Source organism: Leopardus geoffroyi, chromosome B3 (genome assembly GCF_018350155.1).
Source record: "Leopardus geoffroyi isolate Oge1 chromosome B3, O.geoffroyi_Oge1_pat1.0, whole genome shotgun sequence".
In the NCBI taxonomy this organism is placed as follows: Eukaryota; Metazoa; Chordata; class Mammalia; order Carnivora; family Felidae; genus Leopardus; species Leopardus geoffroyi.
The window spans coordinates 139,509,810-139,534,945 of NC_059337.1; the positions used below are offsets into that span (position 1 = coordinate 139,509,810).

The 25,136-nt window shown below is 44.1% G+C and overlaps 1 protein-coding gene across 7 annotated transcripts in view; it reads left to right on the forward strand.

Moving 5' to 3' along the window:
• The window catches only part of VRK1 (VRK serine/threonine kinase 1), a 76,690-nt gene that overhangs the window by 25,379 nt on the left and 26,175 nt on the right, over positions 1 to 25,136 (forward strand). For 6 of the 7 annotated variants that reach the window (XM_045452027.1, XM_045452031.1, XM_045452028.1 and 3 more), the window contains exons 2-5: positions 9,037 to 9,201; positions 14,522 to 14,577; positions 22,187 to 22,256; positions 23,311 to 23,398. In XM_045452027.1, the coding sequence (XP_045307983.1) occupies positions 9,042 to 9,201; positions 14,522 to 14,577; positions 22,187 to 22,256; positions 23,311 to 23,398 (374 nt within the window). In that variant the 5' untranslated portion in view covers positions 9,037 to 9,041. The remainder of the gene's footprint in view (positions 1 to 9,036; positions 9,202 to 14,521; positions 14,578 to 22,186; positions 22,257 to 23,310; positions 23,399 to 25,136) is intronic. The other variant, XM_045452033.1, reaches the window with a different exon arrangement.

A 25,136-nucleotide genomic window follows, 5' to 3' on the forward strand; every position in this document is an offset into this window, starting at 1 on the left:
CTCGAACTCACAAACCGCGAGACTGTGACCTGAGCCAAAACCAAGAGTCAGACGCTTAGCCGGCGGAGCCCCCCAAGCGTCCCAGAGTTTCCTCTCCTTGTAAGGCTGAGTCCTACTGCGTTGTCTCTACAAGCCGCCTCTTGTTCATCCACTCCTCTGCCCAGGGACCCTTGGGTTGCTTCCGCCTCGTGCCTGTTGTCCGCCGTGTTGCCGTGAACCTGGCGTGCGACTGTCTGAGACTGCACACTCTTCTCTTGAGATCCGTAGGCCGACGGGAAAAGCATAGCAATCAGTTCTGGTTTTGTGTACGCCTCCAACTTAATTTCAGAGCTCTTAATTTTATTTCTAAGATCTTAATTTTATTTAGCAGCATGTTTTTCTTTTATGTAATTTACTCGCACTTTGTAAAATTTGTATTTTGGCGTAAGCTGGGGAAGCGTAGGCGGGCCCCTTTTTTAACATGGTTCACTCCTGGAAAACCGTACGTCAAAAAGCAGAACAGACTCCTTGAGAAAACAAGCCGTGACTCCTCACGGTTACATTTCCCAAATTAATCTAGAGAGTGAACGGCCTAAACTGTGGCAGGAACATCAGGATGGTGTTGCATTGTGGCAGCAAAGGAAGAGAATGTTTCCAGAAGGAAGGAATGAACACCAGTGTCGCGCTGTCCCGAGCAGGCCGATGAGAGGGTGCGCGTCATCTGGACTCAGTGCCCTTAGCAAGAGTGGTGGAAGGTGGCTCCTGAAGGTGGGGTGTGGACGGGGCGGGAAGCAGGTGTGGCGCCAGCGAGGAGAAAGGAGAGGTCAGTACGCGCACGGTCACTGAGACATATTGAGACATTTGCGTGAAAGGAAGAAGAAAGATCAACGGTGGAAGGGGACTAATTCATAGTGAAAGTCCTAAGAAGGCTGGAGGGGATGGGCCCCAGGCCGGGCCGAAGGACCCACTGTTGCGTAGCGGAGGAGAGCTTCCCTGACTTGTGATAGGAGGGATGGAGGGATGGGAAGGCTGGATGGATGCAGAGGTGGGTGTGACGTCCCTGCGGGCGGTTCCGAGGTTTGGGTCTTAGAAGGATAAGAGCATTCCCACTCGAAGCTTCAGTTTCCTCTCTGGACTAGGGGCGGAGGTCATCTGTGGAGACGTGCACGTTAAGAAGGGGAATTACGGTTCCCGGGAGAATAAACAGGGTTCGACCTTGTCATTGTGGAGACGGGGAAGAGACTCGAGTTGCCGGGCTTTTAGAAGGAGGGCAGTGTCCGCTGCATTTGAGTGATGTGTATTAAGCACAAAGTTAGACATCAGATACTCGAGGGGGGAAGAAACCCTTTTTGATGTTTATGTGTACAATTCCTTGAATTCCTGCCTAAGTGCTATGTTGTAAGACAGTTCTTGCGCCCAGGGAGCTTATCAACGTACGGAACATTTATTGCATAAAATAAGAGGTGAGGACAGTCCTGAAACCTCAGAGACCAGATCTGACTGAAGAAGAGAGAGATCTTTGGGTACGAGAAAGATTTCAGTGCTTGTCCACGGGGGAGGGCTTGAAAAAGCTGTACACGGCAAAGAGCGGAGATAAGAATCCTCAGGTACCATGTTAATGGGATGGTGAACAGTCCAGTTTGCTCAGAATTCACTGTGAGTCGCTGTGCCTCCATGCCGTTTAAAAACACACCAGGGAAGGGGCGCCTGGGTGGCTCAGTCGGTTGAGCGTCCGACTCTGGCTCAGGTCATGATCTCGCAGTCTGTGAGTTCGAGTCCTGCATCGGGCTCTGTGCTGACAGCTGGGAGCCTGGAGCCTGCTTCGGATTCTGTGTCTCCCTCTCTCTGCCCCTTCCCCGCTCATGCTCTCTCTCTCCGTCTCTCCAAAATGAATAAACGTTAAAAAAAATGTTTTTTAAACATACCAGAGAAGCTCAGGATTTAAAGACAATTTCCTAAAAATATGTGACCCCCCTCAGAGGAACTTACACGCATAATGTCTATTTTAGGGAAAATTTATGACTAGCCGTCCAGTATATAACAGGGTTTATTACTGCACTGTAATTTCCCAGTTTGGGTATGATGAATTTGTAGAGCTCATTAAGTATAAGTGGCGTGTCTCGATCCATTCAAGCTTTTTTCTGTCTTCAGCAGGAGACTGGAAAAAAACGATTCCAAATTTGAATCCAGGACTTGAAAAGTATCAGTGGTCTAAATACAGTACCATATTGTGATAAATATAGCTGTTGAAATTAAAAAAATCTCTTCGCAAAACTTTGTTTTAATATTCACAGCAGAACTTTTTTGGGAATGTTATCTGAGAAACAGGACCATTTTCTTATCAGAGCTGACTATTAATTAGGGTATTGTTTCAGATATAAAAGTTGATCTGCCACTGAAATTCTATTTGAATATGTATAGTTCCAAGCTTGCTTTGTGTATTTAATAACTTTAGTACCATAATTACTCTGTTTACAATTAAATTTTGGTGAATATGCTAATACGGACTGTGGCAGTGAGTGATTTCAGCAAAGGGCAGTGCTGATTTGCATCTTGATGTGCTTTTCCACTCGCATCTGTATCGCATTTACTATCACTGGGGAAAGAGATGTTCAGATTATGTAACGGGTTATATGACGGCAAAGTTTACCTTTTCTTTGCCTCTTCCCCATAAGCTCCCATAGTAGTGGATTCGCCGTGCTCCTGGTGGGCAGAAGCGACGTAGGAAGGTTTAATTTGGTGGAAGTTCGCGCCTTCCAGTGTATTCTTTAATAGAAACCTGATGTAGGTATTGGTTTCGTTATTGGAAGAAACCTGTAATGTATTAAAGCGATTGTTGAACTGAAATTAGTGTTTTAAGTTCTTTAGGAAAGTCACTGAGTTACCGAGGCAAATGTTTATGGGTGTAACACTTCGTTTTTGAGCAGGGGCTTCTGGTTTTCCATAGTTCTCCTCTCTTCTTTTGAGAAATCACTTAAAAAGGAACAAGGAGATTGACCAACGCCCATCTCCTACTGTCTGAAACCAGGAGACTTCTGTAACCCTGACCCAGAAAGTAAGGGGGGCGGCCAGATGCCGTCAAGATCAAACGGCTGTGCTGGGACGTGGAAAGGGGACACTCCGGGGGCCGAGACCCAGATCTTAGACCATGCCGGCAGAGTAGTGTTCTCCAGAGTGGGGGCCACAGCCTTACCGGCCTTTGTTTGGAGGAACAGGAATGGGTGATGACAGCAACTTCGTGTGGAACAGAAGAACAACTTCATGTGAACTTTTGTTGTCCTTCATTGACCCCGGCTGTGTGGTGGGTTTACGTTCCTCGAACCCTGCGGATCTCCCTAATGTGCATGAAGGACCGAGGAGAAGAAGCTGGATAACCATTTGGAAACTTCCAGATTCTTAACCTCTGACTGTGTAAGTGTAGACACCAGTGTAAGTGTAGACAAAGCAAAGTTGTATCAGCAAATGACGAAGCCGTAAAATAACTAAAAGAAGGCCTGGGAGATGTTTGACAAGAGTCACTGGAAGGGGTCTTTCCAAGGATTCCATCAAGTCCGAAAGCTAAAAATACACAATATCAAAGGGCAGATGGGGAAGATTATTTGCAGTTTCAAGAGTTTATTTCTCTGCTAGAGAATGTATAACAAGTGCCTGTCAATAAAAAAGCAAAAGGCAACTGATAGCTCACAGGAAACCAAGTGCAGATTTGACTTAGGAGTGCATGGGTGTGTGTGTGTGTGTCTGATGGGACAAGCTCATAGAGTGTGAAGAGATTGTCAGTTTCAGTCTCTTGGTGATTGTTAACTACAGGAACAGTAATTTTTTTAGTGCTTAAAAACAAAATAGTTCACAATACGGAAGACCTTATTAAGCAGACAGATACAGACTCCATGAATTCTAAGGTACTGTTAGAACCACCCCCGACGTCATAAAATAGAACCCCCGGCCCCATCCTCACCACAACTTTCTTATGCTTCCAAAAGTAACTTCTGTCTTTTATGGCGATCATTTCCTTTTCTTTATAGTTTTATCACGCACATGTGCATCCCTAAACACTGCAGTTTAGATTGGCCTGACTTTGTTTTGTTTCAGGTACTACGTTGTTTTACGTCTCTTCTCCCCCATCTCTCCTTTTTCTACCCTTACCAGTTGCAGAAATGGGATTATATGGACCTTAGGGTTTCCCACCCTTGGGATTTTGCTGATTGCAATCCTGTGCTATAGCTTATCATGTTCTTCTGTTCTTTTCATATCCTGTGAATTGGTAGGCTTGATCAGATTCAGGGTCTATTTTTTCTTTTTCTTTTTTGGCAAGATTACTTCATGGGTATGAGCATGTTCTTTTATCAGGAGGAGTATAATATGTCTGGACATCTCTCATATTTTGATGTTAGTAGCTATCAGGGCTCAGTGTCTGGATCCATTAATTCATTAGAAGGTGGAAAGGGTGCTAACCTAAAACCATTCTTATTCATTTATTAGCTGAAAATTTTCCATAAGGAGAAATTTCTCTTCATTTAATATTTGGTTGCCCTGTGGTACAATTCATGTAAGTAAGAAAAGATAAATGCTTGATTCCTTTCATTCATTCATTCCTTTCTTTCTTTTTTTTTAAAAAAATTTTTGGAACCACCTTTCAAAATTACGTGGTTTCCTATTATTCTCTAGAGGTGACCACTTAGGTTTTCTTACTATTATAAACTCTTGGATTTACCCATTTTATTTGTTTTAATCCATAGCGGTTATTATCTTTATTGACTCAAACTGGCCCATCTTTAGTCAGTGGGAGCATCTCAGTTGGCTCCTTAGACATATCTGACATAACCCCAGTCATCTTTGAGAGATTCCTTGACACCTACAAATGACAAGGTGTCCCAAGTGTGCCTTGTACACTTGTAGCTTCAGACCCGGAACCAGCCATTTCCTCAAGGGACCTGGTTTCTTTTAGATGGAACAGTATTTCAAGAATACAATTTATGCACTAGAGATAATCACTACTACTGGTTTGGTTATTTTTTTCGAAGCTTTTTTTGTGAATAAGGCTAGCAAACACAAAAGGGTGTGTGTGTGTGTGTGTGTGTGTGTGTGTGTGTGTGCGCGTGTGTGTTTTGCAGAAGATAAAATAACTTCTGAATTACAAATATTTCCCAGTAAAGCATTTTAAGCCTTACCTCTTCTTTCATCTGCATCCCCTTTCTTTCAATTTGAATCTTGATTTTTAAGGATACAAGGGGATGACCATTAAAATATCACGTAATTACTCATTTACATTATGCCACAGCTGTATACAGTAACCTTAGTTAAAACCAAGTAGCACTTGCGTAATGGTTTCTGGAAAGTTGTTTTCTTTTTTGCGTATGTTCTCCCATTTTTTTTTTTTTTTTTTTTTTTTTTTTACACAGTTGTGCCCTACCTACTTTGTCAGGACATGTGCCCATTATATACTCTGTGCTGTCCTGATTGCCCTTGGTGACTCGGTTCTACAAATAAATATATGTAAATACACAAATAAATACCCGCTTCCCGCTCGCCATGTTTCTTCATGCATTTTGGATATCTAAGGCTTGTTCTGCCGTGGGTTCTGACTCCCTTTTTCCATGTGGAGAACACTTTGGTCTTTGTACTTGAAATTTAACTGAGCATAAAATCTTCCGTTTGTGTTGTCTTTGTCTTAAGTTTGTTACTTTCTCTTTTTTCCCTGGCACAAGTGTTGCTGTCAAAGTGAGGACAGCCCAATTTATTTTCCTTACAAAAGATCTGTTTTCGGCCTGGATGCTCAAGGAATATTTGCTCTCACCACGGAGTTTGGTAATTTTTTTCTAGGCTGTGTCTGGGCGTGGGTCATGCTGAGCTGATTTCTCCTGTGGACCGTGTGTGCTGAAACCTTTTTTTTTTTTTTTTTTTTTTTTTTTGGTAGATTCACATTTTTTTTTTTTTTTTAAGTTCAGCGAACTCTTCTTAAGTGTCTTTAGTATTCTATTCCTTTGCTTTGATTCTCTTTGTGGTATGTTCGTTGTCTTTTTCTGTGTTCTGAATTTATGATTTTCTCCTGAAATGTTTCTCTTTTTCACGCTTTTTTATTTTTATTTATTTTTTATTTTTTTTTAAGTTCATTTTGAGAGAGACAGAGACAGCAAGCCAGCACACGTGCATGTGGGGAGGGGTAGAAAGTCAGGGAGAGAGTCCCAAGCAGGCCCCACGCTCAGTGTGGATCCTGACACCGGGCTGGATCCCACGGCCATGAGATGACGTCCTGAGCAGGTATCAGGAGTTGGGGACTTAACCGGCTGAACCACCCAGGTGCCCCCACCCTTTGCGATTTTTAAAGTTTGTTCCTTTTCACTGGCCTATTTCTGTTAAGTCACTGTGTTTAAATTGCATTCAGTTTGATGTTCCTTCTAGTTTAGTTTTCATTTTGGAAATGATTGTGACTTTTTAGTTTCCTTCTATCTCTTGGTTTCTGAGTTTTTCTAGTTCTGATCTTAGTCTTTATATATATAAATGTTTAAGCTTCTTTTGAAATATTGGTTCATAGCTCTCAAGTTTTTGGCAGGCACGCTTTCTGTATTTTTCTGAAGGGATTTTTTTTTTTTTTTTTTTTTTAATTTTTGAGTTTGCATGGGACTGGGCCTTGATCCTCTTTTTGGTTGCTGAGTTTCATAAGCAGTTTTTCTTTTATGTGCAATTAGTTCTAGATGGTGTAAATCGGGTCGACTTCCTGTCATCCTTTACAGCCTCCTTTTCTTTTTTGTTTTTTATTTTGTTTCGGGGTTTTTTTGGTGTCACGTTCCGAACCATGGAGGCGAACTTACACATCTACTTTGATTTGAACCTTCTTAACCCTTTCTTCGTATTATCTTCGCGATGCTCAGTTTGGATTCCATTGCTACCAGTTTTTCCTCCACCTGAGGGAGAGTTCTGGCTGGTTGGTCCTTCGAGCCGTGGAGGCCGGCCCGCCCCAGCCCTCCAGGGGAGCCCCTGCCGATCGCTCGCCCGCTGCTGGAGTGCGCACAGCCCTTCCCGGCCTTGGCTGCTGTTCCCGCCTTGTCTCCGTGCTTCTGAGAAGTACCTGCTGGTAACCTGGGGATTCTCGGATTCGTCAGACACACCGCCGCACTTCTGCCACTTCCCTGCCAGCTGCTGGTGGCACGTGGGCCATCCCGCTGCCTGCGGCCTCTTCACCCACTCCCATTTCGGGGTTTGTGGAGGTGGGGGATGTTGTCACCCGCTCTTGTTGGAGATGCTGTCCCTGGGGTTTGAGGCTTGCTCTCCAGTTGTCCTGGTTGGGTTTTCTGGGGAAATTTCAGGAGATGAGACCGGTGAGCTGGCAGTCCCACCCCCTTCAGTAGCAGTGAACCTTTGGACGTGGCGGTTTGTACAGACGTCAAGAGGCCGGCCGTGACGGGCTCCGCTCTGTGCGACAGCTTTTCGGGAGGAAGGAAAAGTCAGTCCAGACTGTGCTAATGATCACATTTAGGCTGTGGGAATAAAACTGAGAGTAAAAGCTAACCACATACTTCGGAGGAAAAACGCTTTTTGTTGACCACCGTTTCTATTGAGTAGAAGGTGAGCTAGAATATTTCATTTGAAATATGGTCACTTTTGGAAAGGAATTCCAGAAAGACACAAAAGGTAGTCTAGTTACTGTCTTGAGTTCCAGAAAGAGGAAAAGATTTTTTTTTTTTAACTCATTTTCAACTGTCTTGACTCCTCTAAGGACAGCGTCAAATAGGAGATTATGCTGATGATTTGATACAGTTGGGTAAATTTAGAAGGCCTCCCTCGTAGTGTTTGGTAGAACTGTCTGTCGTGGTTGTTCCTTGTACTCAGCTACAACCATAGCTGTAAAAGTCACCTTGTGCATTGAGTCTGGCTGTCAGGGTTTACACTGAAACTCATTCAGGGAGATTTTACAATGATTAAAAATATTCATCAAGAGAACTGCTTGAGAGGAAGACATAATTGCCACATTCGTTTATTCTGAAGATATTTCGTTAACTTAGAGAAGATTCAGACGATGAAGAAGGGTTGGTGTTCTATAGGAAGAATTTTAAAAATCCCCAATAAGTTCATAAAGAGTATTTGCATCTATGGAGTTTATGCCTGTGGAGGGATAGTGGGTGGGTATTTGCTAAAATATCCCCGTCTGATGTCATGTGTATGGATTTGGACTGCCTGGGCTCCAGACTGAGCCACCTTTTGCGAATTGTCCTCTCTTAGCAGACTTCGTTCACGTGAACAGCCGTTTCAGGTGCTGCGGACCACCCCATAAACTCTTACTGCCCTCTTTCTGGTCTCTGATAGTTTCAAGGAACTATAGCCTCCTAAAGAGTATTCGTTTTACGTCTTTTTCAATTCGTACTGTAGAGCTGAGAATTTGGCCCCCCCCCCCCCCCCCCCGCCCCTTCCCCGCCTGGGTTCTTTCTCTCAGTGAGGTAAGCTGCATATGAGGGCACTTAAAGCCCAGAGAGAGGTGACTTGGTCACGGTCACCCATCCCGCTGGTGTCATAGCTACACTGGAATCTGGGCCTTTTGATCCCAGCCCTGGGCTGTTTTCACAGTAACACACCGCTTTCCCTGAGTGTTACGTTCAGCGTGTCCGTGAGTGAGAAGGGTGAATCGAGGGTCACTGCCAGAAGGGACAGTGGTGACAAGGGAAGCATGCAATGCTGGCTGTCACCAAACAGCCCCAGTCCCCTTGTCACTCCTTCACTGCTGGTTTTGTACTTGGGGGTCGTGCTGCTGAGGCTTTGGGGCCCCGTCGGTCCTCAGGGCAGATTTCTGCTGCTCTCCCGCTTCCTAGGTCTCCAGCCTTGGATGTGCTGCCACGCTTGGCCGAGCCTTCGTTTCCTCGTCTGTGAAATGGGGACAAGAACGTAAGCCTCACAGCGTTGTGAGTGAGGCTGGCTGGGGGCCCACGTGTAAAGCGTCGCCTGTCGTGTCGTAAATGTGCTTCCTCGTTTGAAAAGCACCTATGGAGCCCAGAGCTTTCCTTCGTGGAAAATGTTTCAGCACTTCTAGGATTATAATTCTGAACGTCGCTTTCTTTTATATTATAGTGAAGATGCCTCGAGTAAAAGTGGCTCAGGCTGGAAGACAGGGCCCCACAAAGAGACAACTTGCCGAACACTTTGCAGCTGGGGAGATCATCACTGACATGACGAAGAAGGAGTGGAAACTAGGATCCCCCATCGGCCAGGGCGGCTTCGGTTGTATATATCTTGGTGAGTGTACGACTGCTGCTGAATGTTTATTTTTGAGAGACGGAGTGCAAGTGAGGGGGGGGCGGGGAGGGGCAGAGAGAGAGGGACTGAGGATGTGAAGCCGGCTCTGCGCTGACAGCCGCGGGCCCGACGCGGGGCTCGAACTCACGAACCACAAGGTCATGGCCTGAGCCGAAGTCGGACGCTCAGCCGACCGAGCCCCCCCAGGCGCCCCGGTGTAGGACTACTTCTAATTGCCCGTCCAAAGATTTACATGCTTTCTTAGTGAAGGAGTTTCTAAGTTAGGAGCTTTTCACAGGTTGTTCCTAACGATTTCTAGATTCAACTTAAGACTGTATGGTTAGGCAACTGCATCTCTGACACAGGAGTGGAAAGGAAAGTTGATTTAATCACAGTAGAAAAAGAGGGTAGCATATCTGTAATATTGTGCTTTAGATTTTTAAGATCTTTTCTATAGTCGCAATCTCTTCCGATACCCGGAGAAAGCCCTGGCCACCTTCCTTTCTGTACCTCCATTCAGTTAGGATCGATTCCCTTTATTTTGGCTTAATTTGGAGATTTTTAGATCTTTAACAGGTGTGGATTTGGTTTTTCTTTCTATACAACTCTAGTAGGCATCCTAATGGAATTGGGAGAATGGGTTATTAATGAGCAAACTTACTCTGAAATTTGGGGAGACCCATGTGGAACCCTGAGATTCTACAGGTGAACTAAATTGTTGATATAAAAAAATATGTTACCTGATTGCTTCTAGAGCTGACTGCTTCACCTAGAAGAGTTCATGTTTCTTTTGGTACTTCTTTCTAACTTTTCCGTGATATGTTCTCACTCCACCTCTACTCTCAATTTAGTTAACTCTTTACTTAATTATATAGTTTCTGCCACGAGGTTTATAACATTTTATTTTCAGCAGTGGAACCCCTTTTTTCTTTCAAGCAGCATCTTACTCAAGATACTATTAGATACTAGGTTCGTGTTAGTCATGGAAACTTGTTGGCACTGAGATTCTCAGGTCCCACCCCTGGCCTAGGAATCCGAATCAGACACTGTAGGGAGAGGGCCCAGCGGTGCGACCGAACAGGTGCCCCGGGGGACTCAGATGCATGCTGACGTTTGAGAGCCCCTTGGCAGGGATCAAGAGCTCTTACTCAGGAGGGTCCGACTCCGACTCCTCCAGGACCAGTGGGGGTGTCGGGTTAGCTGCCGCCTCTTAGAGGTGTGTTCGTGACACAGCTTGAAACCCAGTGCTCTACTGTGCGTGTAAATACGATTCCTCTAGGTCGGCGGCGCCTCAGACAGGTGCCGATTCTTTCGTTTTGTTCAGAGCCAGAGCCCGTCCCGGTAAACTAGGCTGCCTGTTCAGGTGAGAACCCTCATAAACCGTGCAAGGTTAGTAGCCATGCTGGCAGGTATGTAGGTTTTGACCTTGTGGTTTAGAGGTGGCGCATGGTACGAGCCGTCTATACCGCAGACCGCGGGCACCCAGGACAGCTCACGTGAGGAGTGGCAGCTGCAAGCAAGGAGGCTCTTCGTTCTGCCTTGGTTAACTTGCTTTGTAACCTTTGGCACATTTGCAGCTTGGGTTGTGTTTGTGCTGTTTTATTTGTGTTTGTATTTATCGTTGGAAAGTGCCATCTGATAGTGAGTAGTTAATAGCCAGTGATTTCTGCAATAAAACCGTGCTTTTGTAAAGCTGAGCTGATCAATGTGGATTTGCTTTAATATCGCTGCCTCCAGTTTCTCTCTCCGGGCCCACTGATACACAGAAGCAGCCGTGTTCAGGATCCGCAGCAATTTCTGCTAATGAATTCAAAAGATTGCTTTTGGATTTTCTTGGGTATTTTCTGTGGCATTTGCTCGTGTCTGCCTTTCCTTCTCACAGAGATGGTTTCCGTTGTGTTTCACGGTGACGCTTCCCTCGTGGTGTCCTTGCTGCCTCTTCGGAGGTGCTTGGTCGTTCTTGGAAGACTTCTGTGCTCCCCAGCTTGCCTTTCTTGGCTCCCTTGCCATTCTGTGTGTTCCCTCTGAGTGACCTCTTCCGTTTCACGGCTGCCGTTCCTGCCTTTTCACTGTCCATGTCCACATCTTTTGTCTGGAGCCTAGGACTCGATCCCCCAAGTGCAGGCCCGCAGCCGGTGGCCTTCAGGGCTCTCTCCTTGGACGCCGCACAGGCTCTCTCGTGACTCGGAGAGGATTAGCTCCCGCCAGGCACTGGGAAGGCCTTCTCAAGTGTTCCTTCACCACTGTCCCTGGTACTTCGTCTAGTCCTGTTGCTTCACCTGTGGGGCTTTCTCTCTCCATGTTTGCCGACCCTGCCTTAGTGCAGGGCATTTTCAGGTCTTGTTTGGATTCTTGCCACGGCAGTGACTTTTCTCTGTTCAGTCTTGCCCCCTGCATCCCATTGTTCACATCGTGGCTTGAACGATCTAAACTAGTTAAATTCTGTAATGGCTCGCCCTGGCCCTGGGGACAAAGTGCCAGATTTTTGAGAATGGCATACAAGATCCTTCCTATAGTCTGGTCCCTGTGTAACGTTTATCTTCGTCCCTTTTATTTTCTCAGAATCTGTGCCTTGGCCATCATGCTGCCCTTTGCCCCTTGATCTCTGTACGTGATGCTTCTTTTTCTTCATTTTTCCAAAGCTGAGTTTAGAGCAGGTACCGTCTGTGTATATTTGCTTTGCGTTAACCTTTTTTTTTTTTTTTCCATTTTAATTTTTTGTTTTTGAGAGAGCCAGGAGGGGCAGAGAGAGAGGGAGACAGAGAATCCCAAGCAGGCTCTGCAGTATCAGCACGGAGCCCGACGTGGGGTTCGAACCACGAACTGTGAGATCATGACCTGAGCCGAAATCAAGAGTCGGATGCTTCACTGACAGAGCCACCCAGGCGCCCCAACCCTTTCTTACTGCTTTCCATGCTGTGTTGAAACCATTTTTCTTTCTCGGCAATGGGAGATCTCTTCTTACCGTACTCTTTGTGCGTGGCATATTTTGTAGCACGTGATGTTCACATGAGTTGTTGAGCTGCCTTTTCCCCCTTTCCTCACTTGAATTATGCAGTATGACTGGGATACTATCCTTATTTTAATATTTTGTATACTGCATGCTTATTTAAAAAAAAACAACAACCTGATTTCTATCACTAACTCAGTATCTGAGTGATGTATCTTGGAGCTCCCACTTTCCGTCCGCCCACGTTAGCCGTTCTTGTGACTCAGTGTTCCTTCTTCGGTGTCAAGCACCTTAGCTGCAGCCTCTTCGAAATACTGCCGTTTCCCAGCTGATTGGCAGTTTCTTGATTTCCTTTTCCTTCCCTCCTTCATCTCATCACCTTCTAACGTGAGAATGCCTTAGGGCTCAGTCCTGGGGTCTCCTCCTTTCTCTGTCCTCACTCATTCCCTAGGGGTCTTCTGGGCTCCTGGTTTTTTTTTTTTTTTTTTTCAACATTTATTTATTTTTGGGACAGAGAGAGACAGAGCATGAACGGGGGAGGGGCAGAGAGAGAGGGAGACACAGAACCGGAAACAGGCTCCAGGCTCTGAGCCATCAGCCCAGAGCCCGACGCGGGGCTCGAACTCACGGACCGCGAGATCGTGACCTGGCTGAAGTCGGACGCTCAACCGACTGCGCCACCCAGGCGCCCCTGGGCTCCTGGTTTTAAGTGAGTGGTATTTCCATGTTGACGACTCTCAAATTCATTTCTCGAACTTGGACCTTTCTTGTGAACTCAAGACTTTGTATATCAACTGCCTATTTAACAATTGAACTTGGATGTCTCGTGAGCATCTGAGACTTCAGGCAGCCTGGAGCACCAGCTCTTCCTGTGGTTTTCTCTGTCTTAGTAAGGAGCAACTTCCTCTTTGCAGTTACTCAGGCTCAAAACTTGGAGGCCTCCTTACCTCCTTTCCCGCCCTTGTCCTCTCTATCCAGTTCACCAACAGATCCGGTCGGATCTTCTCTGAAAACGCCCACAGTCAGACCGCTTCGCGGCACTTGGTTGGCTGCCACCCTGGCTCAGGCCTCTGCCGTCTCTCGCCTGGAGCATCGTAACAGCCCGGCCGACCTCCCTGCCTCTGCCCTTGCCCTGTGCACGCTGTTGTCCGCCAGGCAGCCTGAAGAATTCTTAAGGGATCAAAGTCTGATCTTGCCATCCTCTTCCCGGCACCTTCCAGCGGCTCTCCAGCTCAATCGCAGTGACAGCTTTATGTCACCTGTCATGCTGGTGTTTGTTCCCTGCTGCGTTTCTGATCGGTCGCCTGTTCCTTTCCACCTCACTTAATTTTTTCCAGCTACTTTGGCCTCCTTGCTTTGCTCAGACTCATCAGAGACTTTCCACGTCAGGGCCTTTGTGCTGGTTTGCCTGGAATGTTCTTCCCCAGATATTTGCGTGGCTTATTCCCTCACTGCCTCAGACCACTGCTCCAGTGACACCCTGTCAGGGAGGTTTCTCCCGGTACCTTGCAACATTTGTCTGCCTTCTGTTCCTGCCTCATTTTCCCTCTGTAGCACTTACACCATCAAGCGTACTTGGTATTTTAATAGTTGTTGGTGTCCTACCACTGAAACGTCAGCTTCACAAGAGGAGCGGTTACTTCCTTCTGTTCATTACCGAATCACTTTCCTAGACACTGGCATATAGGAGGTCCTTGGTAGAAATATCTGTTTAATGAATGTGGGCAGCCTAACACTCCTGATGCCAGTGTTCCAGGGCACCTGTGCTGCTCTATTTGCAGGAAATGAAATGGCAGCCACATTAAGATTATTATGGATGGCAGCTCAGAGTTCTAGTGCCAACATCCTGGCTGTTGGTTTAGAGGAGTTTTGTTTTGTTTTGTTTCCCCCAAAACTAGTGGTTTTTGGAATTTTAGCTCCTCTCTTTTCTTCCTTTTTTTTTCTTTTTTCTTTTTTTTTTTTTAAATGCCCCTTCTTAAAAGGATTCCCTGGTTTGTATATTTAAGAAATTTTATCAGTTACTGTCCTCTTGGGAATTCACAGCCTACATTAGCATATCAAAGGCCATGAGTACTTTCGAATTAAAGAAATCTTTAACTCAGAGTTTTCCATACTTAATTGATGATCATTTTGAAGATACCAGCAATTATAAGAGGCATTTCAATTTCAGACATGTTAACTCATGAAAAAAAAGTCTTCAAATTGATGAGATATACTGTAATGATAATCCTGAGACACATATTTGGGAACTCAAATTTATTCTATCAAGGAGTTTTAGATATCCAGACCTAAATATTAACAAAGGGTTAGTTAACAGGCTAATTAAAATGATGCTACTTCTGATATTACATATGTTACTTTTTCAAACAGCTGATCTGAATTCTTCGAAATCTGTGGGCAGTGATGCACCCTGTGTTGTAAAAGTGGTAAGAAAAGATTTTAGCTGCTTTTCTTCTTTGTTGAATGGGTATAGTATTTACTTTGTAAAACATCCTTTTTGATAACTAGAATTAATTGAACCGTAAGGTACTATATTTTTAACAGTGCTTAATAAATATTTAATAAGACACAAAAGTAGCTTTATAATTTGCAATAATTTGCATTCAAACGTCTGTTTCCTCTCTTTGGAATTAGAGTGATACTGGTATTTGGTGGAAAATGAATGGAAGCATGGAGGTATACAGACATGGAATAAAAATACGCAGCTCATTCTGTTTACTTCAGCTATGTTTGCAATAGTTGAGATGCTTTATTTATATCATATAAGACTAGTTTAATGAAATTTTACTGTATTTTATCTTGCATTTGCTTGTCAGCTTCCACTTGGTCAGTTTTTGCTTTTCCCAGGTTTCTCCCCTTCCCCTTCCATTTTTGTAAATTATATTATTTATATAATTGTGATCACTTGGGACTTTGTTTTTGCCAAACTGATGTTGAAATTAGTTTGTAACGAGGAGAGGTTGACGGCATCTTATCTGGTGTAAGCATACTTTGTGTGGCCAGGTCCACTTATATATTGGTACACTAAAGAGCATTTTAGCTACTATTTTTTATTAGGAATATATTATGCATCTTTCTGCTTACAAAGTTACAGTTGTAACTCCTCTTAGAGTTTTTTAATCCGTGTGAAGAACATGTTTTTGTTAAATAATGGAAGAGATAACAGGGTCTGTTATTTAGGCAAATCATCCACATAAGTTCCCCACCCCTACTTTTTTTCTAGAGGCTATAGAACTCAGAATTATCCTGAAAATTTGTGTTTGGTGTGTTTTATTTTACTTTCTTTTCAGTGAAGAATAGGTTTGATCTCTTGTGAATTAACTCTTTTGGACCTGAATTGTTTTAATGATTGTTTTTAACACTTTTTTATTCAGGCGTAGTTTTTACAAGGAAAGCCATAGATACTAAATAATTTGAATACTTTTGACAAGTGCATATACCTGTGTAACTCTCACCTCTCTCAAAATAATACGATATTTCCATCACCCCAAAAAGATTTCTCGTGTCCTTTTCTGGTCAGACCCCTACTTCCTGTACCTTTTGAGGTAACCACTTATGTGAGATTTTGGTTGTGTGTGTGGGGGGTTTTTTTTTTTTTTACTTTTGCTGTGGATAAGTTATTATTATCTGGAAGGTCACGGAAATGATACTGTACTCTATATACTGTTTTGTTTCTGACTTATTATGCTCAGCATAATGTTTAATATTGCTTATTCATGTTGCTGGTAGTTCCTTGTTCAGTCTTACTGCTCAGAATATTGTATTATGTGGACATATTACAGCTTTTTTTTTCCTTTCCATTTCCTGTTGATAGACATTTGGATTGTTTCCAGTTTTAGGCCATTATGAATAAAGCTTCTCTGAAGATTTTTGTACAAGGTTTTTTATTTCTCTTGGATAAATACCTAGAAGGAGAATCGCTGGTTTACAGGGAAGGTGCATATTCACATTTATAAGACGGATTTTCCAAAGTGGTTCTGCCATCTGACACGTCCACCAGCCACGCGTGAGAGTTCCGGTCGCTCCCGCGTCCTCCTCCGGTTGTGTGCTTGTCGGGTCGGTGGGTTTGCAGCCGTGATACGTGTCTTCGAGTTTTACTAGGTGGCAGATTTTGATCACTTTTTCTAAGTAATTGTGCTTCCTGGGCATTCGGAGTGCCTCTTCGGTCTTTCTTTTTTTTTTTTAATATCTAGGTTGTTTTGCGTTTTGTGATTGAGCAGTAAGAGAGTTGTTCTGGGCACAAGTCTCCTTCCAGATGTATGTGTTGTAAATATTTTCTCCCGGGTTGTAGTTTGCCTGTTTATTTTGTGAATGCTTTCTCTGCATCGGCTGAGATGGATCCCAGGCTTTTTCTCCCTCGTTCTGTTAATGTGGCAGTGATATCGATTGGTCGTTTGAGCGTAGGACTATTATTCTTTTTTTTTTTTTTTTTAATTTTTTTTTTCAACGTTTATTTATTTTTGGGACAGAGAGAGACAGAGCATGAATGGGGGAGGTGCAGAGAGAGAGAGGGAGACACAGAATCGGAAACAGGCTCCAGGCTCCGAGCCATCAGCCCAGAGCCCGACGCGGGGCTCGAACTCACGGACCGCGAGATCGTGACCTGGCTGAAGTCGGACGCTTAACCGACTGCGCCACCCAGGCGCCCCAATTCTTTTTTTTTTTTTAATTTTTTTTTTTTCAACGTTTATTTATTTTGGGGACAGAGAGAGACAGAGCATGAACGGGGGAGGGGGGGACTATTCTTAACATACACTCCACTTGGTTATGACATGTCACGCTTTTTACATAATGCTGGAATCGATTTGCTGATATTTTGTGAAGGGTTTTTATGTCTGTGTTCATGAGGGATGTTGGTCTTTAATTTTGTTCTAATATTTCTAGATTTTAAAAATGTCCAATCTCCTGGTTTGGTTTTGGCGGCGGGGTCATCGGCCTCCTGGCCCCTCAGAACTCCGAGTTGCCCCCTTTTTACTCTGGTGCCTCTGTGAGGAAAGCTGGGGCTGCCTGGGGCTCGTTCTGTTTGTTTCCCGTCTTTTAGAGGTACTACCCGTTCTGCCTAATGTCTGAAAATAGTAACTCCCTCTTCTGTCCAGTGTGTTAGTGATACTTGTTGACTGGGGGCAGCTAACTGGGTCCCGGTTACTCGGTCCTGCCTGGAGTGCAGGTAGGGTCGACAGCTTCAAGTGTGTGTCCTGCCATTTCCCTTTTCTTCAAGCCCTTTCGTTTTGGATTTTCTCCTGCTTTCGTGCATTCACGTTCCTTTTGAAATACTCAGTGTGCTGCTGTAGCAGAGGAGCGAACGTTCTTACTTTTAAATCGGGTTGTTTGTGTGGAGGTGCAGAATATTATCTGCATTTGTCTCCGACACGACAGGTCAAAATTAAAGTCTGTGGGGAAGACTAATTTCTTCTTAGGATCTTTACAGAGTTAACATTGTGCGAAGAGGGCAAGTCCACTTGGAACTTCTCCTGATCTTGAGGTTCCAACGCCGTGGTTCCCTGTGACCACTCTGCCGTTGGCCAACGTGCACACAGCGCTCCCCACGTCGTGGAGGGCCGCTGCCGGGGCCGCGTCCTGGGGGTGGGATGGGTGTGTAGACAGGTCTCTCTTCCTTGTAGCCCGACAGCCCTTAGGCTGCGGTTTATTTTAGAATTAGGCTGTTCTGCTTTCTTACGGGCAATTCCAAGCACTTTTAGTTGGTATTCAGTGTAACTTCACTGTCACCACCTGTTTTACTCACAGAGTTATGGCAAAAACGGGTAGGAGCAACATTTCCTAGCTGCTTAATAAGGTGGTAAATTGCTCTTTATTTCTAAGTTTAAAGCCTTTTGTTATCAAACCTAGTTCAGCGTTCTGCATCTCCTATCTCCTAATTTAGTTCTGTTCCCATTAGCCCGTATTACTCCTTCTCTTTGTAATTAGGACAGTGATAAATATTCAGCTGATTTCTCTTTTGCATGTAATATCTCCGTAACATGTTCGGTGTGGTAGTTTGGCTGTGATCCTGGAAGAACGCCACAAACAAAACGGTATTAGTGACCCCCCCTTTCCTCTCTCAGGGAGAGAGAGGGCTTGCTGGTTTCCTTCTGGATACTCGTCTTCTCTGAGCTCCTTCAAACTCTAGAAGCACTCATTCTGTTTCCCTGTAGTTTGCGGTTTCATAGGCTCACATCCTTCTCATGCCGCCAGTTGGTTTTCACTTTTGTAGGTTTCTCTCTCTGGCTGGATTTTAAGCTGTCTGATGATAAGGACCTCGTTGCAAACTTGTTTTCTTGGTGTCGTTTTTAAATGCCTGTTTTATTCTTTTGAAAACTTTGTAGCTGTAACTTCCCACCACCTTTTAATTTCTAGATGCCACCCGTCCCTCGTCTGTTTCTTTCTGAGCAGGCCTCTTCACGATTTGCCTTCGCCTGGCGACGTGCTGGGCCGTAGCTCTGTCCACTACTGTTCTGCAACTCTTTTGTTCTCAGAGCTGTATAACATTAAAAATTGAGATGGTTCATCAAACAGAAGCATATAAAATAAGTACCAGATCTTTCCAGTATGAAAATCACCTGTTTATGAACATTCGCCATTTAAAACATTAGGGGCTGTTAAAAATCATGTTTTCAAAGAACAAGTACTACTCTTTGGGGGAAATGTCATAATTAAGTATTAAAAAAACTAGATACAATACTACGTGTAGTGTGGAGGCAGTTTTATAAAATGGTCATATATATGCGAAGAAAATATATCAAAGTATTTCCACATTTTCTAAAATAAGCACATATGTTATCTTTGGGAAAAAAAACCCTCAGCAAATTGTTATTTAAGAAATAATCGAAGGCAAATTGATTTTTAATGTGAAATTAGACGTCATAACGTAATGGCATATCAAGTCAAACAGTGGTTCTCCGCTCTGGTTGTACGGTGTAATCAGAACCTCTGGGTGCAGGGCCTGGTTATTGGTATTTTTAGCAAAGCTCCCCAGGGGATTCTTTTGCGCGTTAAGGTTGAGAACCACCGGTAGAGTCTGGCACACAGCACACCTTAATTATATTCAGTGGCATCCTGTGTGCATACCCCCGTTGACCTTTGTGGATCCGTTTATGCAGGAGAGGCGGCAGGTACCCTGCGCTTCTGGGAGGGCCTCTGCCTCCGTGCGGAGGACTTGTCAGAAAATGTGGTCCCTGCTAATACGCGGGTCTGCTGTATGAAAGAACTTCAAATGGTTAACCCACAGATGTCTTAATTACACGTGGTCTTGAAATGCAGTTAAGACACACATATTCAAGATAGGTGTTCAGGTACATTTTAAATATATGCCCTCTCCTACCCAGTGGCCGTTCTGGTTCTGTTTAGGGCCTTATTCCTTACTGACTTACGGGCGCAGCCTTGGAGTTGGGGTGCCGGCTCACCAGCGACGGTGAACTTGTATCCTCTGCCTCTAGATAACCGAGAGACACTGTATTTTATCTCAGGAAAGACGATGTGCAGCGATGAATGGTAAACTGGTAAGACGGTGGGTAGCAAGGAGGAAGAGTTCTCTTTTGTGTTTTCTTATTAACAGACTTTAACAATGAATTCGTTTTCTTTTCCACACCCCCTTCCCGTCGCGTCCAGGAGCTGATGGCAGAACCGAGCGGGAGGCCGGCCTTTTGGGTCTTGTATCCTAACAGTTCTTTATAGCGTGGTCACTCTCCAGGGTGAACTGACATAAAAGCTGTATTTTCGAAGTTCCCTGGCAAGAAGTTTACAGACTGATGTTTCGTTTCCCTCACCGACTGTATGAGAAGTGACCTGAATTTTCAGTTCCTATACCGTAACTTTTTGGTAGGAAGGAGAAACTTTATACAGCTTCATTTTTAAATGGCAGCCAGTTGCTTTTAGATGGTGCCATTGAAATATATCACATTTTAAGTTTTTTTCTGTTGTCTTCTTCATTTTGACACTTAGAAGTCTTAAAGAAACGTTCAGTGATATTCTAGTTAAAATGTCAGTCCCAATTTCTTTTCTAAATCTTGGCTATTACAGAGTTGGCAAAGTATTTTAGATTTGAAATATGTTAATAAAATTTTAGTTATGAGTTAAGTAAGGTATTTTCTTCAACAGAAATAGCTAGCTTTGGCTGCAGAGTGCAATGCCAAGAAAGTAGCTCCTTTATTTTGTTATAATGGACTCTTATTGGATTAGAAAAAGTATGAAATGAGCTCAAAGAGCCTTCGTTGTAGTGGGGCTTTCCTTATAATAGTCTGATTTATATGGGTTGATTCTTATTATTATAAGTTTAATAAATTACTGCCTGAAGGGAAGCTTGAAAATTAAACTTGATATGACATAGGTTGAAACTGAATAACTCAGAATTTTATACTGATGGTAATAAGCTAGGATTTGTCTTAGGAAAACCCCTTTCAAACCTGAATTATATTAATAAGCTGTTCTACAAGTTAGCCTTTGGAGAGGAACTTTACCAGAATTTCTTCTCTCGAATTTCCATTTCTCCCTTTGTTTCTTGCACTGAGTTTGCTACTCCTGCTGAAGGCCCGTTCTTGGCCGTAGGCTATACGCGTGCATAGGCGTCTGTCCAGCAAGCGCTGAGGCCGAGACACGAGCCACAGGTCACGACGAAACTTGAGGTACTGAGTCCAAAAGTTCGGGATCTGGACTCGTACCTTGTATGTTGGTTGGTTTCCCCTTCGTAAAAGGTGGCGAGATGCCACATCCTTGTGCACTACTCTGTTCCAAGGCTGGCCTGAAGAGTCTACTTACCTGGAACAAGGCAAGTTTATTTTCGGTGTCTGAGCCAGGTGTTAGTTATATGCTGCCTGTTTGCTGTTGAGCGCTCGCTCATTCTTAACTGGGCCTGGCCTCTCTGCATGTTGGCTAGTCTTCCTATAGGGGCTTGAACGGGGGATTCCTGAAAGGCTTGGGCCTCATCGTCGTTTCTCCTAATGTTCTGCTGACCCTTGAACTCCAGCTATATGGGTTCTGTCCAAAATAAGTTTCTTCCCATATTTCCTAAAAGAAAAGCGACCCTAAAATTAATTTGGAAAAGTTAGCTTCCTCCTGTGACGTTTTCACTGCTTTAAAAAATTGTTCTCAGATTCTCGATAAACAAGATAATCCCAACAGAAATGATGAAACGTGAAATACTAACCAGTTTTGATTCAGACATAATTTACTATTTAAAAAGTCCACAAAATTGTAAGACCGTTTTTACCCTTCTAAAGCTATTTCACAAGGCAAAACTCTCAACAGGCTGATATTTCTTGTTTGTCCATACTTGTGTGTGTGTGTGTGTGTGTGTGTATACCCCTTTACAAATAATTTTCACGGTTAATATTCCTTAAAATGTAAAATGAATGTAGTCCAGTGTCGTTGGTGGAACATGATTTACTGAGCCCCATTTTCCTCTTGACTTTGAATTATCACAGGGGAAGTAAATTGTAGGGCTCCTTAGTTTGAAAAACACGGGAATCGGTGTCAGAAAGGAAGGGATGCAGCTAAACGGCCTGTGCTTGCTTGCTCTGGAGTTCCAGAAGATTCTCATTGTGACAAGGTCACAACTAGACACAACTGTGTGAGAAACAGGGAAAAGAGTAGGATTTTGCCCGATTGGTTAAGTCGGGTATTGAAATTTTATTAGATCTCACAGGCATCTGGTAGCCCCTTGGTGAAACAGTTCACATGGTTGCTGATCATTGCTTTAAGAGAAAGCTTAATAAAGATGAAAATGAGTTTAAAGATTTTTCATAAACTTCTGCAAAGACTGAGCTGTGTATCTGATTTTGAGCATTTTATCACTGACAAAAGTATAGCTTGAGAGAAATATAAGACTCATGGCCTCTTAGAATATCTAGAACATTTCGAAGGAGTTTGACTTAAACGTAGTTATTACAACCTTAAGTTCACAATTACGTTGGAAAGAAAAATTGGTGTTAGTCCTTTTTGAAGTTTCATTGATGCTAACGACTTAGTCCTTTTTGAAGTTTCTTTGAAAATAACTCCCTGATGTTAACAACTGTTAGCGTCAATTACCCGTTCTGTTTTAAGGAGCCCAGTGACAACGGACCCCTCTTTACTGAACTGAAGTTCTACCAGCGAGCTGCCAAACCAGAGCAAAGTAAGGAGCACAGCACACATCTGCTTACACTCTTAGAATGACCCCTGGTTGTTGTTTTAGGTCAAAACCAGGGCACTGGATCTTCTATTTTGATGCCTTGTAATTTTTATTTTTTACTTCATGAATCAATTTCATTTTAATGAGATTTGTAGGAGAGAATTCTGATTTCTTCCTGGGTTTGTTATGATAAGATTTCACCTAAATTGATATGTAGAATAAAGTTAATAAATGATATGATTTAGGAAATATTGTTAAAAATTGAGATATAATCCTAATTCACGTATATCACTCAAGGATCTCTCAATCTTTTTGAGTATTTTTTCTAAACTGCAGACAACATAACCTGGGAGGGAGGCAGGATGCTATAATTGTTGAACTTGAAGAGACTGTTAAGGAAGAGAGGGGGACCTCTTCAAGCCTCCCTTCCCCTCCCCTCCCCTCCCCTCCCCTCCCCTCCAGCTTGGTATCCCGGTTGAAGACTTTTAGAATGAGGTGAACAACTTCTAGATTGGGTAAAATGTTAGTCTTTCTGGAGCAGAGAGTAAACATTTACATAATTAGAGTTGGTAACCACAACTGCAGTGCTGTGGTTTGATTTTCTTTCTTTAAATGCCTCCCGCAGATTTTCAGTTTTTTTCCCCACGAAAGACAGCGTGCGTGCCGGTGCGCGTGCCTGCGCGACCGGGGAGGGGCAGAGGGAGAGAGACGGTTTTAAGCAGGCGCGCAGGCTGGAGCCCGTCGTGGGGGTTGATCTCATGATCATGAGATTATGACCTGAGCCGAAATCAAGTCAGGTGCTTAACCGACTGGGCCAGCCAGGTGCCCCAGATTTTTCATTTTAAAGATGATGTTTAGAGCAGGATGACAAAATTTGGTGGGTTAATAAAAATGCTTTGATTGTAAGGTACTTGTTATTTGCTGATCATAATGTTCACCTTTTTTTATGGAAAAAGGTGCAATCTTAATGCATGTGTGAGTACTTCTCTTAATGATTTAAAAAAATGCATAAAACAAGTGAAATCACAAGCTTTTTTTTTTTTTTTCTAACTTGTAGTTCAGAAGTGGATTCGTACCCATAAACTGAAGTACCTGGGTGTTCCTAAGTACTGGGGGTCTGGTCTACATGATAAAAATGGAAAGAGGTAAACATACGCATGTTCTGTTTTTCTTCCCTCTGTTCTAAGCACCTGCTGTTCACTGTTTAGCGAGCACGTGCAGGTACCCCTGGGCCTTCGTCTGGGCCGCGTGGCACACACTTGGCAGAGAGGAACACGGCGTCACCTCTGGTCTGGAGGGTTTGTGCGGAGCTCTAGCAAGTGCCCGGAACCCGGCCGATGAGTGGGAACCGGGCAGATGCACCCCGTGCGTTTTCTCCCCTGACACGTAAACAAGCAAGCAAGCAAGCAAAAAACTCCGTGCCATTGATGTGACAACAGGGAGCCTTCAGGTTCCGGTTCGGTATTTCGTACTAGGTGTCCGGTCTGCTCGCAGCAGCGTCCTCCTCTTTATGAAATTTCAGCCTAGCCGGTGAGAAAAACAAACTTGTGTGAAGCCATTGTAGCAGCCATGTGCTAAACAGTGTGACTCTGATTTGTTCGTGTCTCAGGAGTTCCAAGAAGGGAGAGGATGTTGTCAGCACAGCTGAGTTGGAGAAAACCTCCAATTGGGTGCATAGTTGGCATTTCAGAAATATTTGAGTGAGTGAATGGAACTTCAGAGAGTAAGGCTGGCAGCTTACTGTGGACCTGGGGGTAGGTTGGTAATGGTGCTTTCAGCTACACGCAAAGGGAAGCTTTGACTCCGCTCCCTTCAGTGATCATCAGGAGCCCAGCTGCCTTTATCTTGCACTTGGGCCCGAAGGGGAAGCCCTTGAACTTGTTCTGTATTAATTCTCCATTGTGTGGTCTCAGGGTGGCTGCCCCATTTCTAGGCATCGCATGCAGACACAGCCGCCAAGAACAGAAGGAGGTATTGCTTGTTGTGTGTTTCGCTTTCATGGCGGGGAAATCTCCCTTTCTCTCATGTTCTCTTGGTCAGGGTTTTATCAGTGCCCATTCTTTTATGTTTTTATGATTTTTTAAATGTTTATTTTTGAGAGAGAGAGAGGCGGGGAGGGGCAGAGAGAGAGGGAGACACAGAATCTCAAGCAGGCTCCAGGCTGTGAGCTGTCAGCACAGAGCCCGACGCGGGGCTCGAACCCACGAACTGCAAGATCATGACCTGGGCTGAAGTTGGGCGCTTAACCGACTGAGCCACCCAGGTGTCCCCTATCAGTGCTCATTCTTAAGCGGGTCACTGGCGAGGGCAGAGTGATCGCCATGATTGGCGGGGTGAAGCACGTGGCCACGTGGAAGAGGATGGAGTGCCTGGACCAAATGGGTGCTCTGCTGGGAAGGACGGGGAGGAGAGGTAGTTGTTGGGTGGGCGGCCAGTGCTGAGTTTTACTTGGAAGTTCTTATCCTGGGATCCACATATCTCTTAGGGAGTGTGCGAACTTCCTGAAATGATAGCGTTTTGTTGTATACGGTGTTGCTGGGACAGGTCTCTAGAGTTTTCGTGAAAATTTCTGTAGAAATAGCACGTATAGAGCAAGGATTCTGGAGCCAGTCTGTTGGGTTTCCAGATCTGTGTTTTGCTCCTTAAAATGTGTGTGACTGGTAAGTTATTCCTTCTGGCCTCCATTTCCTCCCCTGTGAAATTGAATAACAGCTACCCACTTAATAAGGGTAACATAAAGCAGTTAGAATATATGTTAAAATACTGTGTTAGCTTTTACTCTCAGAGGGGTCTTCATTCCCTTAAACGTTAAGAACTGCTGATGTAGAAAACCGTCGGAGAGCAGGCTGGTGTCTCCAGCAGGAGAGTAACACGAATGGGGTC